This window comes from Microtus pennsylvanicus, chromosome 7 (genome assembly GCF_037038515.1).
Source record: "Microtus pennsylvanicus isolate mMicPen1 chromosome 7, mMicPen1.hap1, whole genome shotgun sequence".
In the NCBI taxonomy this organism is placed as follows: Eukaryota; Metazoa; Chordata; class Mammalia; order Rodentia; family Cricetidae; genus Microtus; species Microtus pennsylvanicus.
This window is the reverse complement of record NC_134585.1, coordinates 11,459,441-11,475,663: the sequence shown is the minus strand read 5'-3', so window position 1 is coordinate 11,475,663 and position 16,223 is coordinate 11,459,441. Positions and strand designations below refer to the sequence as shown.

Here is a 16,223-nt window from a genome sequence, read left to right as displayed (position 1 = left end):
CTATGGTCTCAGGCTAGACCTTACTGTGAACATGGCAACCATGGATAGCTGATATCACAGCATCCTGTGTCTCTAAACGGTGTACCCCACTGCCTGTCAGCATCACCCAGGAGCTTTGAAATGCAGCCAGGCCCAGCACCCTGATTCCCACCCCTAACCCCCACTTAAGTTTTGTGATAAGACCACTTTTGTATCTCTGACTGCCCTGGAACTCCTGTGTAGACCAGGCTAGCCTCAGACCTACAGAGATCCACTTTCCTCTGCCTCCCAGTGTTGGAGTTAAAGGTGCGTGCAACCATACCGGGCTCAGCATCCTCATTCTTATAGAGGCTTCCCGGAGGACTAGCAGGTAACTAGCTTGGCTGTCTGGTCTGGTATCTGGCACTGTGCTGGTTCCCATGCTAACCTACCACATGCCCCAACCGTCCGCATGAAGTTGTTTTGCAAAGGGTAGGCTACATTTTGCCTCTGTGTGTATGTTCACTGGAAGGTCTTGGCAAAAGGTTACTACTATAAATAGTAGCATGGGGCACGGTGGGGCCAGGGGCAGTCCAGGATCATGGTTGAGCTTTTCCTGGGTTTGCCAACAATTAGTCCAGAGGACTGTGGTCTTTTGCCCATTGCATCCCCATAGGTAAGGCATATAGGGACCATACAAGGGTATCCTTGCATTTGGAGTTCTTCTAGCCAGGTCCCCTCCCCATATGATAAGCCCTGGTCTGTCTTCTCATCGCCCTCAACAGAACACTTCTATGACCTAATTTCCTCCACACCCAGAAACCCTTAAGTTTCCTGGGGATGCCACCTGGGTATAGTGCAGCGTTAGCTCCGGTTTGGCATCATCTTCCTGGAGATGGTACAGGGTCCCACAGGTTAAGGGCTCAGCCCTATAATACCAGCTCCCCCTCACTCCACCACCTCCAAGCCCCGGGTTTCTCTTCGACCATATAAATGAGGACAGGGAGGAGGAGCGGCTCACAACCCATCTTTCATAACTCTGTCGTCGATGCAGGGATGGCTGGTGGCAGAAGGTAGGGAAACAGTTTCCTAACTAGACTTTCAGTTTCTGATTAAAAATAAAACAAAAGAGGAACCACTCAGAACGAGTGAGAGGAAAGGGAGGCATGAGGCGAGTTATATGGTGGGGTGGCCTAGAGTGTTTTCCTGTGACTCGGTGGCCAAGACATTCTCCCAACCCTGCCTTTTAGGTTTCTCTAGAAGTTTCATTCTATAGGCTTGACGGATTATGCCACTGGCCTCAAATGATCGGCTCAGGCCTCAGCCCCCTTCCTTTCCCAGGAGGGCCGGGGTCATGACTGAAAGTTGCAACTCTCTAACCGCAATCTCGGTCCTCTCTTCCACTCACTCCAACAAACCAACCCCCATCCTGAGCTACCCAATCATCTCACAAACATGAAATATAGTTGTCACTTTGGAGCGCCTAATGGTCTTAGGAGCCATGTCCTAGAAAAGTGTGTGTGTGTGTGTGTGTGTGTGTGTATGTGTGTGTGTGTGTTTACCAAGATCAGATGTTACCTGTTTGTCCACTATACCACCCATTTCCCAAGGACAGTCTTGGCTACTCTTGTATTTTCTGGATACCCCTTCTCACCCTGTGTCTTTGGCTAGTAGTAGGTCTTGAGACTGGTGGCCTTGTACCTAAAACCCCCGAGAGATGCCAATTTGCTGCGGAGATAGTGTCAGCTCGGGCCCTTGCGTGGACAGGTGAGCCTTAGACGCCCCTGAAACGGCCCTTTGGCTCTCGTTAACACGGTCGCTTCTCTGTTCGCACAGATTCCTCCTTCGGCACACCACCTGGGTACGGCTGTGCCGCAGACCAGGCCGAGGAGCAGCGCCGGCACCAGGATGGGCTGCCCTACATCGATGATTCGCCTTCCTCCTCTCCACACCTCAGCAGCAAAGGCAGAGGCAGCCGCGACGCTCTGGCCTCAGGAGCCCTGGAGCCCAGCAAAGCAGTGAGTCCCCGAGGTCCACCCGCCGCCGAGAGTGGGGGGTAGATGTGAAATCCACGTGGGGCACTTGAGCTCCGCTCTGGACAAGGTCATAGCTTCCATGGACAGGCCTTCTGAAAGGCAGTTCCTAGTTCAGAGACGTGTCACGAAGAGGTGATGGCACCATTAGACAAACCACAGAAAACTGCTTTCTTGACATATGTCAAGTAGAGGGTGACAGCCCTCTGCATACATTCTTCAGGGAGGTCATGGATTGCTTTGTAAACTCAGAGAGGTGAGTTGCGTGGGTTCTTGAAGCTAAGAATAGTCATGCCAGAGGCCGCTACCTAAGCAAGCAGGAATTGCATGGTGGCCCTAGCGGTAGTGCTCGGCTAGGCCGATGTTAGCCCTGGTCCTGTACTCAAGGAGTATTATACTAACTCGCTTTTCAACAGAGGAGGTGCTGACAGTGGTTTGGCTTGATCAAGGTCTTTCCCAGTGAGTTCCCACTTAACCTTCACCAACAGTCCTAAGGGACTTGCCTTGGGTCACCTTCATGTCACCAATGTGTAGCTGAGGTCAGTTGTTGGCTTTCTCTCAGGTCATGTGACTAGTGAGTAATGGGACATCTGAAAAATGATCTAACCACATTTCCAAGTAGCATCCTTGGTGGGCCAGCCTTCTTCAGGAACATCACTCTGAGGTGCTTGCAGGCTGGACAGGGCAGTTTGCAGAGTGAGTCCACCCAACCAGCACAGTGTCCTGAGCCATTCTGTGGACCTGTGGCTAGGACATTGTTGCAGGTGACTTTCTCAGTGGTGTACTGAGGCAGGGATGTGCTCCTCTTGCCATTGGAGCAAGGACACCACCTGTGATGACTTTAATGGTCAGTGTGACGCAGTGAGGATCATATTGGAAGAGTGTCTCAGCGGAGATTGTCTAGATTCGGATAGCCCATGGGGAGGTATCTAATTATGCTAAGTGATGTAAAAGGACCTATCTGCTCACTGTGCACAGCTGGACAGCATTATTCCCTGGGTTGGTAGCCTAAGGGACTAGCCACCTTGACTTTGTGAGTGTGAGGCAAATAAGCCCTTCATCCCAGAACTTGCCCCTTTCTGGTGTGTGTGTTATCAGGGCAACAATGGAGACAGCTCCGTTCACATCTTGGATTCTTCCTTCTTGGGCTGAGTGATCTCTGTTGCTCCGGAGCAGTTTCTCCTCCTCGTCTTTGGCTCTTTTGTCTTTCCAGCCCCTCTGCTTACCTTGGGTTTGGATGGTTTCTACCCTGGGTATAAGCATAGGAATGAGAACAGGCCTTGGGATCATGGCTCAGTTTCTAGAGTTCACGCCCAGCGTACACCTGACCCTGGCTTCCACCGCCAGCGTCACACTTTCCCGTATTGCTGTAAGAAAGCCCAGGAAATGTGTCTTTCCTCCATAGCTGCTTTGCTCTGGGGATGACGCCTTTGTTGAGAGGTCGTTTTCTTTTTATGGGCCTGTGATTTCTAATGGCGCTGTTGCTGAACAGATTCCTCATTCTGAAACTCGAGACGGAGGAAGGAAGCCAGTGTGTGGCCTGTGCCTGCTCCTTGTTGCTAATGTCCCTGTCCAGCCACCACTTGAGAGGAGCTGATCTGCCTCTCTGGACCCCAAGCCCTATCCAGGTTGGCCTCTGTCCTGCTACTCTCCTGATGTAGCACCCAGTTCAGGGGCGCATCCCTGTCGATTCCATACAGAACCTTGTCTGCCTTCTCCAGCCCCCTCAAGAGTCCATAAAACACCGCCCATGTTGCGTTTTTAGCAGGATGTTACACATCTGCACATACGTAGGGCTCTACAGTTCCCCCAAGTGTTCCGCCAGAGCAGGTGGTGGGATGCGTCCTGAAGGAGGAGGGTTGACATGTCACCTAGTCTTGTTCCAGCAGCCCTCCAGTTAGGTGCTTAATCTAATGCATACGACCCTAAGGGTAGACGCCCATCTTGGTGCTGGTGGCAGGCACCGCCTTCGCTTCCTGATTTCACTTCTTAGGTTCCTTAGGGAATGTGCTGGGTTTGAAGTCAGAAGCACCCCCACCCTGCTGCCTAAGGTTCTTCTACCTCCCAAGTCCTGGTTTGTTCCCTGCTGCCAGGCTCACACCTTTTGGGCTACTGAGCATTAAGAGCGCTTCTCAGGGGATGCCATGGCAACACATAAGCTCTGTGGAGCTTCTGGGTTTCGGGGGATCTCTGGGCACATCCATTCCAAGGAGTTGGGTAGATATTGTTTGTGGTGGGGCAGAGACCTGGCACCCCTGACCCTGGGAACAACAAGGTCTTCAGTGGGTTTACTGAGACAGAGCCAGGTCTGCGTGCTGTGGGATCTCCCCTTCTGGAGGACTAGTCTGCTGTGAAAGCCAGGCCTTCAGAGTGCTTTCAAGCTCGCCTCTGGGGCCATAGCTAGGCTATTACTCTGACTAGAAGAGGGCCCCTGGTCCAGCTGCTATGCTGGTTTTGAACTTACAGAGCAGAGAAAGCTGCACCCTGCCTGATTGGCCAGTGGGCTCCCCTGGGAGGAGTCTTGAAAGACTTCCTAATGGACCAGCCTTCAGCTCACCTGTGGGCTTGGTAGCATTTGTCACCTTGTCACCGTGAGCCTAGTTTGTTTCTCTCCATTCTTGGTTGCCTGTTTCTGAACTCCAGTTAGGCATAAGGGCTTCTTCTTCCAGTTGCCCAGCTTCCTCCTAGAAGGAACCTCCCTGCCTGTAGGTGCCAGCCCAGCCCATTGTCCTTGTCTTCTTCCATGCCCCATTTCCTTTTGGTGAGGCAGAGTGGGCTGCTTGTGTTGCCGCCAGCACTGTTCTGATCCCCAAAAGACTGTCCGTCTAAGGTTCCTCTTCTCGTGGCCTGTCTCCGTCCACCGCAGCACCACTCCTGGGCCAGAGAGCCTCACCCTTTGGAATAAGGAGAACCGGACTTGGCGCCATCCTGCTTGCACAGTCTTTCCTCCTGGCTTTCCAAACTGCGTGGGTGGAATGAGGCACCAGGCTTCCACCAGGCACTTCCATCCATGCAGGCAGCAGCAGCTTATGCTGGGCAGAGCTGTCACTGGCCCTGCTGACCTCCCCAGGCCCCACCGTCCCCCTGGAGCTGGCAGTAGCAAGATTGTTCTCAGAGCAGGAGAGCTGGGTGTAGGGGGTGGCTGCTGCTATCAGAAGGCCTGCCATTTCCCTGATCTCTTCCCTTGTGTGGGGTAGGTGCTTTGTCTACACAGTGGGAGGCTGTGCAGAGACAAGAAAAAAGTGCTTCTCCGAGGACCTGCCGTTTGCACTGGGCTGAGACCTGGGCACCACGCCATCAAATCCTGCATATTTGGGCCCCATGGGCAGTGATTAACGAGCTCAGCTGACAGTCCTGAATTTCTGGGACCTGCTTGTTTCCCAGCAAGAATACCGAGACTCCAAAGGGGCCCTTGGGGTTTCATAAAGATGAGGCCCAAACTAGGACCTGGCCAGGTCTTTTAGATTTAATGGTGAAAGGAATCTTAACTGAGCACTGTATGTTCCAAGCACAGGAATTTCCAAGTTCAGGCACAGCTGTGCCCTGGAGGCTCCTCTCTGTGGAAGCTATTGCCTGGTGTTTGCTGAAGGGACCCATTTGGGTGGGTTAGTTCTTTGGAGCAGTGGCTGCCACATTTGCCTGTTCACAGCTTAGATACACAAACACACACACACACACACACACACACACACACACGACACACTATAAAGCTGCAGTGACTGCCACCTACACACATTTGCATGTTCACAGCTTAGATATACACACACACATGCACACAAGCATGCACACACTATAAAGCTGCAATGGCTGCCACCTGCACACATTTGCATGTTCACAGCTTAGATCCACACATATACACACATGCATACATGCACGCACACACTATAGAGCTGCAGTGGCTGCCACCTACACACATTTGCATGTTCATAGCTTAGATACACACACGCGCGTGTGCGCACACGCTATAAAGCCATAACTCAAGAAAGTTTCTTAGGAAATCAGATGGCAGTGACAATGTGAATCAAGCCCCCAGGGATCCAGGTGGGGGTGGGACTCCTGACCCTGGGCTCTTCTGGATGACCTCGCAGTCTAACCCATGAAATACTTCCCTCTTACAGGACTAGGGAGCTGGACAGGACCAGTGGAGTTATTATGACACAGAGGGTCCTAATGTCCAACTGCAGAGGCCCCCACAGGCCTGAGCTGGCCCCAGACAGGTCCTTCCTTGAGCCCAGTCTCATTAGGGGTTATACAGACCCCAGGCAGTAAGCGCTACTATCCAGACATTTGTGGCCACCACATGTGGGAAGTAAGAGCAGGATGCAGGTCAGCATCATATTGTATAGAATTGCCCTTCAGCCCAAGACGTCAGCATTGCTGGCATTTTCCTTTAATGATTTAGGAAAGTGAGTCATGGAAGGGTCACAGCTCCCGTTCTAAGCCCAGGAGGTGGGGTAATAGGGCTCTTGTGAGTTTGCTCTTGAGCTAGGAAACTGGAGGAGTGGGCGGGGCTTTTAATATCCCATTACCTTCCATGGATGTGGGGCTCCTCCCCTTACTGGCATCTCCCTCTGCCTGTAGGTGGGGTTGGTTGGCCAGGTGCCACACAGTGGTTCCATGGGCATGGCCAGCCTCTGACATCACTTGTGACTGGGGAGTGGAGCAGGGAGTGGCCAGGAAGTCCAGCGGCACTTTTTGTTGCCTTTGGCACTGCCATCACTATTGCTTTGTGAGGCGAAAACACCACAAGCCGAGCCGCTTGAACAACAGAAATGTACTGTCTCATAGGCGTTAGGGGCTGGGAGGCTGAGCTCGAGTTGTCACAGGGTTGTTTTCTTCTGCATCCTCTCTCCTGAATCTGTGAATGGCTGTGTATGCCTCGCTACAGCTGGACCAAGCGTCTTCCATGTGTTTCTGTCATATACTCCAGTTCTTATGGAATACGAGTTACACTGGCTTAGAATCCACTCTTCTGATTTCATTTCAGCTTCTTTAAATACAGTCACATCCTCAGGCCATGGGGCTCAGGACTTCAGTATAGGAATGGGGGGATGTGACAGACACACTTCAGTCCGCATCAGCTGACGTCAGCGCATGGTCTTCCAGGTTATGCAGCTGCACCCCTATGTCAACAGCCAACAATGTGTCCGCTCTGGCTTGCTGAAACAAAGGCAGTAGAGCGTCACAGTTTTCATCTGGGAAGTTGACAAAGCTTGGGTGCTTTGCCTAGAGCCTGCTTGCAAGAGCATCCCTGCAGCAAGGTTAGAGAAAGCTGAGTGAGACAAAAGTCCTGAGCCTGGGGGGTGGGAGGGGGGACACTCTTCCCAGATGGCACACAGCTGCAACAGTCAAGGCTAGGAAGGACAGCATGCTGAGGAAGGAGGGGGTTCTGCTGCCTAGGAGCCTGGTTGGTCCAAGATTTAAGTGTCTGTGACAGTCAGGAAACCCAGGTGAGGCACACCTCAGGTGAAGGGCAAGGAGCAGCAGATGTTTTTGATAGCAGAAGTCTGGATGGACAGACAGTAGGCTCTGATGTATGCCAGCTCAGCCCTCCTGGAGCATCCCTTGGGCTTCCTGCGTGCCATGCTCACCTCAGGTCAGAACCTCCTTTTCCTTCCATGTGTGGAAGGCAGCCACTCCATGGTCCCAGGCACAAGGCAAGAAGGGAGGAGGAAAGGAAACTTCTCCTTTCCTAGGCTGTGGGGGCTAAGGCCATCCTTAACTGGATGGCCGTCCAGATTTTAGTGACTAGTAACTACGATGGCTAAATGGGTGCCAAGGCTCTTGGGCCCTTCCTCGTCCTTCTTGGTGGATTGTCTCCGGCTTGTTCTTCGGGGGGAGCTGATGTCTCTGCTTCTCTTCCTGCAGAGCGAGCTGGATTTGGAAAAGGGCTTGGAGATGAGAAAGTGGGTTCTCTCGGGAATCCTGGCCAGCGAGGAGACGTACCTGAGCCACCTGGAGGCTCTGCTATTGGTGAGCACGCCCTGCAGGGATTCACCTCCCACCTCTCTCCAGACATCTGAACTTCTCTAGAAGCTGGGAGATATTGACAGAAGGCCTCTGGTGCCAGGTTTCCCCTTGCTTTTAATTTTTCCTTGGAATTTGAAAATGGTCAAGCCGGGATGTAGTTCAGTGGTAGAGCACTTGTCTGCCCTCCATGCCCAAGGTCCCCCTTGGACCTGATCATGACACCAAAGAAATAAAGTCTATGTCGCGTAACCACCGCGAAGCATCTAGCCAATGGTAAAACCTGTCACCTTGTCACTTCACCTGTGCCGTTCTCTAGCCCATGAAGCCTCTGAAAGCCGCTGCCACCACCTCGCAGCCGGTGCTGACCAGCCAGCAGATCGAGACCATTTTCTTCAAAGTACCTGAGCTCTATGAGATCCACAAGGAGTTCTACGACGGGCTGTTCCCCCGCGTGCAGCAATGGAGCCACCAACAGCGTGTGGGTGACCTCTTCCAGAAGCTGGTGAGTGACTTGGACACGCTGGCACTTGTGACTAGATTTGTCCCGTGGGCTTGTGCCACAAGGAGACAGTAAAAAAGGAGAGCCTGGGGCTTGTCTCTTTAGTACCAAAGGGCAGGCCACTGGGAGAGAGAGGCTGAGGGACACATTGCCAACCCAGCCGGAGTCCAGTGAGTACGATGTCTTATTCTTCTTGGCTTCCTACAGTTTTGCTTGGGGTCTCCAGTGTCCACACAGATCAGGCTGCCTTTGGGACCAAAATGGCTTTGCTGCCCAGCACGCTGGGCTCTTCGTGGAGAACAGAGTGTGGCTGGGGAGGGGATTGCACGTGAAAGCACTGTGTGGGGCTTGATTACAAGTCAGCTCTTGCATCTGCAGGTTCTCATCTGCAGACTGAGCTAACCAAGGGCTGATAAACTTATGTATATACTAAACATGCACAGGCTTTTCCTTCTCATTGGTCCCTAAACAATCCAGCGTAATGGCTATTTATGTAGAGATGACATTGGATTAGACCTAGAGATGATTGAAGTGTATGTGTCTGGGTCAGTGGTAACCTATCTGAGCTGTTTGGGAAGCTGAAGCATAAGATTGCTTGAGCCCAGGAATTTATCGAAACAACCTAGGCCAGCGGAGTGAATAAGCAAAGGGAGAAAGAGGGGTGTGTAACTAGGAGCCTCCACAGAGAAGCATGGACCAGGTGACAGCCACAGGCTGTGAGGAAGGTGGCTTTCTACAGAGCTGGGTCTCTGACACAAAGGGGCAAAAGGTGTGCCCAAGGGGCAATGCACCATCTTACCTGCACTGAGACAGACGGCCCTGTAAGACAGGTACTGTTTTCAAAGCTATTCAGCAAGGAAAGAGGATATTTCTCATAAAAGAGTACATTTGCCTGCCATGAGGGGCCCATAAAAACCAAAGGACAAGAGGTGTTAGACAACAGAACACGAAAATTTATTTATTTATTATTTAATAATAAACTTAATAAAAATTTAATAATAATTTCTTGCCAGCTTTTCTTAACCTGTCTACCTTTTGCCTCTGGGGTTTTACCATTCTCTTTTTTTATTCTTATTCTGTTAAAATAATAAATAAATATTCTGTTAGACAACAGAATAAGGGTTTCTGGAAGGCTTTTAACATCCCGTTACCTTCCATGGATGGAGTAAGGAGTTACATAAACCTCCTCCACCTTTGGTGCCTTCTCAAGAGCCCTGGACTCCTGGGTTAAAGCAGTGGGTACAGAAGTTCCTTTCCTGAGGTTCGCTTTCAGTGCATGGGGTTTTGTTTTTGCTTGATGTCCTCATCCCTACTCACTCTCTGATGGAGGATCCAGTTCTGTCCTATGTTGTATATGTGTTTGGCTAGGATGTCTCTTTAGCAACCTTGTGTCTATCTTAGTGCCTCGAACTGACATTTTTCTGAAGGGCCCAGGCTGCTTTGAGTTTGTCAGCTATGGCTTCAGACCTTTCTGGTAAAGAATGACCACAGTAGGGATCCGTGTCCATCACAGGACATCCTGACTAGATACTGGCCATCTCCATTTTTGCTGTTACTGTGCAGCTCCAGTTTTTGGCTACCAAAAACATCAGAATTTTTTTTTTCAGAATTTCTCATACCTGAAAGATATAAGCCCCTTAGGCAAAGAGGAAAGAAAAGGAAGAGCTGTGAACGTGGTTCCCTACCAAAATTCTCCAGACTGCAAGCCACTCCTCTCCTGAGAGGCCATCATGAGCCCCAGGGCAGCTGGGAAGCCCTTACTCAGTGGTCTGCAAAGAAGGAGGGGGTTGAGGCAGCAAAGGCAATGCTTTGGGTCTTACGGACAGCCTGGAATTCAAGGATGCAGCCACTTCTCTGGGGTAGTTAAAAGTGTAGGAGCTGAGCGGGGTGTCTTCCAGTCCTTCCTCCAGCACCCCATACCTTCTGTGCGAGCCCAATGGGAACACAGCCAGTTCGGGCCCAGCCTATCCAGGGGCACCTGGCTTTATCTAGCAACTGGGATTGTCATCCCTGGAATTAGGAATGCTCATGGAAATGACATTCCACACAGAGAAAAAGTCCAGGAACAGCAAATGCATCAGGCTTCTAGCTCCTGGGCAGCCGCTGTGGGAGGCTCAGCCCTTCCCAGCGTGTGTCCACATGTTGCTCCATGTGAGCATTAGCTTTTTCCTTGCTGCCCCAAAACGATGTGAGACCCAGAAATAACCATGGTGGTGACCCCCCTTCCACTCCATCTACCCATGGAAACCATAGCTTAATTTAGGGCGTGTCTGAGCAGAAGCCCAGCGAGGAAACCCTCTATTCATGTCTTCAATCACATAAAGAACAAACAAAATGTCTCTCACCTCGCGGCTGGCAGGCTTTCCACCTGCCGGGTATATAAGAGCCGGGTGCCCCTGTGGAGTCTAGGAAAGGCAGCTAGTCGTGGGAGCTCATCTTTCTGGTCAGCCAGACTGTTCCTTACCTGCCTGACAGGATCAGATACGAGCACAACACCACGGTTACCGGGGTGGCCTCCTCCATCTCATCTGCCTGGAAGCATTTATCTGCATTCTCACCTCAAGTTTAAGCTGCTCCTCGTGACACCCTTTGTTGCATTTGGGGTGGGAGGAATAAGGATCTCTGAAGGGAACCATTACCTGTCCAAGGCTGTGACTCACTTCTCAACATGTCGTTTTCGGAGAGGGAATCGTGCTCGGTGTGTGGGGAGGTGAAGCAGGTGGGAGGGAAGAGCTGACGTTCCTGCACCCCGCGTGCTGTCTCTTACCTGGGTTCTCTCCAGAGCAATGCTCACGAGCCCAATCCTCAGGGAGGCAGGGAACAACTCCCTCTCCCACCTCTGTCTCACCCTCCCCTCCTTCCTCTCCGCAGGCCAGCCAGCTGGGTGTGTACCGAGCCTTCGTGGATAACTATGGAGTGGCCATGGAAACGGCGGAGAAGTGCTGTCAGGCCAACAGTCAGTTTGCAGAAATATCTGAGGTAATGAGGGAGCACCCTGACGCCGTGCAGGCCAGAGTGCTGCCGGCTCCCACCCGTGTCTTCCCACTCCCGCCATGGGCTGTGGGCTGGTTGTTAGGAGAACAAAGTATACCAGATTAAAGGCTGGGTATGAACCCCAGCTCTGACTCAGAGTCGGCCGGGTCATCTCCCTCGCAGGACACCGTTGTGATTCAACAGGAGCAGTCCTCACAGGGCTGTTACCCAAGGCCCAGGGTCGGATTCAAGATGCCTTTATCTTTTCTCCATCACTACTACAAACTGTTCACTGTGTCCTTTGTAAGGACTAGAAATGTATTTGTTTGGAGGCTGAGAAGCCTGACCACACTGAGGTTTCTCTGTTGAGGATCTTCTCGCTAGATCATCACAGGACAGGGTGTCACATGTCAGGACAGAACAGGCAGACTAACTCACTTGAGGTGTGCCCTCATGACCTCATCCAACTACCTCTTAAAGATCCCAACTTCAAGCTCAGTGTGTCTGGTAGGGGTTTATGTTCCCAGTACACGGGCCTTTTGGGGGACACATCCCTTTGTAATAAAGCAATTCATTTGCACATTATAATGAGTATGTATGTGCATGTCCAATCATGAGACTGGCTGAAAGTAAAACATGCTATCCGTCTGGGGGTGCCCCACCCCTACCCCTACTGCACTGGCCGTCACCAAAGGTGAGTGGGGACTTTTCAGAATGACCAGCTCCTTGAATGCTGTTCAGCTGCCCTTAGTAAGCACTTTGTGCAGAAGTCTCCATCTCGGGGTCCCCATCTGTAGATGACTTTGTTCCCACAGGAGCCTTGGGCAGGAGACTGGATTGTTAACTGCACTCATAGATAGCGACCAGGGATGTGGCTTGCGGCAGCCTCACAGGGCAGGTACTCGGGACAAGGAATTTCTGACTCCTCACTGCCGGAGGTGCTGAGATTGAGAAACCTTGTCTTAAGGGAGCATTCGGGGCAGTGGTTCTCAAGCTTCCTAATGTTTTGACCCTTTAGTACATTTCCTCCTATGCTGGTGGCCCCCAATCATACAATTATTTTTGTTGCTACGTCGTAACTATAATCTTGCTACTGTTGTGAATCAAATGTAAACTTCTATGTTTTCCGATAGTCTTAGGGAACCCCTGTGAAAGGGTTGGTCTTCCTCCAAAGGGGTCACGACCCACAGGTTGAGAACCGTTCATCTAGGGGACACCCTTTGTCCTCGTCTTTTTCATAGGTCATTGCTCAATCCATGTCTTCATTTGGTGGCTCAGAGTGCCCCCTGATGCTTGCTGCACACAGGGCTGTCTGTGTTCAGGCTGTGGTGCCCAAGCTGCTTCTGCCATTCCGTGTGAGCATGTGCTCTTCTCTCTGCAGAACCTGAGAGCCAGGAGCAACAGAGATGCCAAGGACTCCACCACCAAGAACTCTTTGGAAAGTGAGTTCTCCCTGCAGAGGGTTCTCTTTGCCTTTGTGGTAGTGGCCACTTCCAACAGAGGGGATGTTGTTGGAAAGACACTACACCTCGTTGGGTCACCGCTGTCATCTTCCTAGTTCTGGACTTCAGGTAGTGAGGAGGAACAGAGACCAGCCTGGGACAGGGTAGGGCAGAAAGGATAAGGTCACTAACCGTGACACCAGGAGAACATTGTAGGAATTAGCAGGTACCTCAGTCTGCCAAGTTCACTGTAGGGCTGTGGGTAAAGGGCTTGCTGTCACACCTGATGACCCTGGTCCACATGGTAAAGAAGAGAGCCAGTTCTCCAAAGTTATCCTACAAATTCCACATGCACACACAGAATTAATTAATCTGTGTCTTTAGAAAGATAATAAAGGTCTGGAGAGATGACTCAGAGGTTAAGAGCACTGACTGCTCTTTCAGAGGCCCTGAGTTCAATTCCCAGCACCCACATGGTGGCTCACAACCATTTATAAGACCTGGTGCCCTTGGGCCAGGCATACATCTTTAATCCCAGCACACAGGAGGCAGAGTTCAAGGCCAGCCTGGTCTACAGAGTGAGTTCCAGGACAGCCAAGGCTACAATGGTAAACCCTGTCTCGAGAGAAAAAAAAAAGATCTGGTGCCCTCTTCTGGCATGCAGGCAGAACACTATATACATAATAAATAAACCTTTAAAAAAATGGAAAAGATATTAAGGGTCTGGAGAGATGGCTCAGCAGTTAAAAGCCCTAACTGCTCTTTCAGAAGACCCAGTTTCTGTTCCCAGCACCCACATGGCAGCTCACATAGACACAGTATTTTTTTTAAAGAATCACATAATAAATATCACATATTAAAGTCTTACTGGGAAGGCCAATGAAGTGGCACACACCTATAATCTCAGCTTTCAGGAGGCATTTAGGAGAAGCTTACATTTGAGGCTGGCCTGGGATACATAGTGAGACCCTGTCTGACAGTAAATACACACATTGCTGTGCTGTGCCTGGTGTGGGGACATGCGGTGTAGTCTGAGATACTGAGGAGGCTGAGGTGGAGGAGAGCAAGTTTGGAGCGAGTATGAGCAAGTGGGAGCCCATTTAAAAATATTTTTAATTTTTCTAAAGATCTTTTTAATTTTTGTTTTATGTGTATGTATATATGAGGTATGGATGAATGTATGTATGTATGAGGTATTATGAATATATGTATGTACAAGGTATATATGAATGTATATATGTATGTATGTATGTGCACCGTGTGTGTGCAGTACCCAGAGGCCAGGAGAAGGCATTAGATGCCCTTGAACTGGAGTCAGAGGCAGGCAAGCGTGAGCTGGGGAGTAAGTCCGTGGACTCTGGAAGAGCAGCGAGTGCTCTTAACCACTGAGCCACCGCTCCAGATCCCAAATACTAATATCAGCTATTATTTGTTGTTGTTACTAAATACTGGGTGTGTATGTCTATGTGTGGGTATGTGCACGTGAGTGCGGTTTGGCCCATGGAGGCCAGAGGCAGTGGATTTCCCATGTGCTGGAGTTGCAGGTGGTTGTGGGTGCTAGGATCTGAACTTAGATCTTCTGGAAGAGCACCAAGTACACTTAACAACTGAGCCTTTCTCCAGTCCCCCAAAATACTTTTTAAAATGATTTTTAATTGTGTGTGTTTCTGAGAGAGAGAGAGAGAGAGAGAGAGAGAGAGAGAGAGAGAGAGAGAGAGAGAGAGAGTTTGTTTTATGGAAGGAGACTGTGTACACTGGATCCCCTGAAGCTGGAGTTACAGGTGACCGTGGGAAGAGCAGCATGCACTCTCTTTTTGATTTTTTGAGGACTCTCCTGGAACTAGCTCTTATAGACCAGGCTGGCCTCGAACCCATAGAGCCACCTGCCTCTGCCTCCCAAGTGCTGGGATTAAAGGCGTGCGCCACCACCGCCTGGCTAGCAGCATGCACTCAAGTGCTGAGCCATCCCTCCAACCCCCTTAAATACCTTCTAAGAATATCATCATGTTGTCTCCACTGGCCCTGAAAGGCAGTTGCATTTTCTCTTCATTTGTAGGTATTAGTCTAATTTCTATTGCTGCCACTGAGTAGCACCACTAAGTTCTTTATTTTATTTTATTTTATTTATTTATTTCATTGGTCTTTGAGACAGGGTTTCACACTGTGCTCCAGACTTGCCTGGAACTCACTGCTATCCTCCTGACTCAGCCTCCCAGGTGATGGGATCCCTAATAAGATCCGCCACACATGGCTTAACCAAGCACTCTATAAAGGATAAAGGTTTATTTGTTCTGGGGCTATAGCTTGATGGTATACACAGCCCCTGTGCTCAATCTCAAGTAACACACACAAAGCACATACAACTTATAAAAGGATAAGAAGGCTCAACGTTAAGCGGTTGCATCTAGTAAGGGCACTCATGCCAGTGGGGACTCTGCAGAGTCCCAAGACAACATGGGCCGTCACACAGCAAGGCAAACAAGTATGCAAGAGATAGTTCAAATCAATAGCAAAGCTACTTCCTTGATAATCCATATATAGATGAATTCATTCTATGGGGGCAGAGTCCAGTTATGTTTCAAAGCAAAAGCGCACCAACTATCAGTAACAGAGAACAAGGCAAGGGCATCATCACATAAAGTACCTGTGTGGCGTGCAGGTGGGTAGGCAGGTAAGGGTTGAGCCCTGGAACATGTGTTTAACCTCTGCCTGTACTAATCAAAAAGTTGTAAGTTGCTTCTTGCTTGAATTGCTGGGCTGGTGTGAACAGGAGAAGAGTTAGGCTGGTGTGAACAGGAGTGGTAATGAACAGTGGATATAGTTCTTTTTCCCAGAGCTCTCCCCCTAGCCCTTCTGAGCCCCAGTTTCCCTATCCACCCTATCTATAAAACAGAGACAGCAGTGTGTGTCCAGTAGCAGTCATGGAAGTTATGTTAAGAAGTGTACCTGGTATGTTAGGAAGACTTAAGAGTCTGTGCTCATGTCTACAATGTTCATCACTGTGTGGGAGAAGCAAAGATGGCCAGGGCTGGCCCTGGTGTCCCCAGATGTGTTCCCATCCCAGAGCAGCCACCAGATGCAGAGCTCTATTTGGCTTCTGCCCATCCCAGATCCAGGCCATGGACTTTCAGAGCCACATCCTGGTCTGCTACAGGGTAGGACTAGGGCCCTCACCATCCTCTTAGACAGTCCAAGGCAGCCACGCATCCATACTGAGCCTTTCCAGTGGCCCAGGCCTGAGCAGCAGCCCTAAACTCCAAGCCGGTAGTATGGCAGACAGATCCCAAGTTTGCCCTCATGGCCCTGCAGAGGGGAGGTGGGACTTCTCTTCCATCTTCTTGGCCTTGC

The 16,223-nt window shown here is 50.6% G+C and overlaps 1 protein-coding gene across 1 annotated transcript in view; it reads left to right on the top strand.

Annotated features, from left to right (window-relative positions):
- The window catches only part of Bcr (BCR activator of RhoGEF and GTPase), a 114,621-nt gene that overhangs the window by 60,407 nt on the left and 37,991 nt on the right, over window positions 1–16,223 (top strand). The window contains exons 2-6 of the mRNA XM_075979985.1: window positions 1,795–1,976; window positions 7,860–7,964; window positions 8,278–8,463; window positions 11,332–11,439; window positions 12,815–12,875. Of these exons, the coding sequence (XP_075836100.1) occupies window positions 1,795–1,976; window positions 7,860–7,964; window positions 8,278–8,463; window positions 11,332–11,439; window positions 12,815–12,875 (642 nt within the window). The remainder of the gene's footprint in view (window positions 1–1,794; window positions 1,977–7,859; window positions 7,965–8,277; window positions 8,464–11,331; window positions 11,440–12,814; window positions 12,876–16,223) is intronic.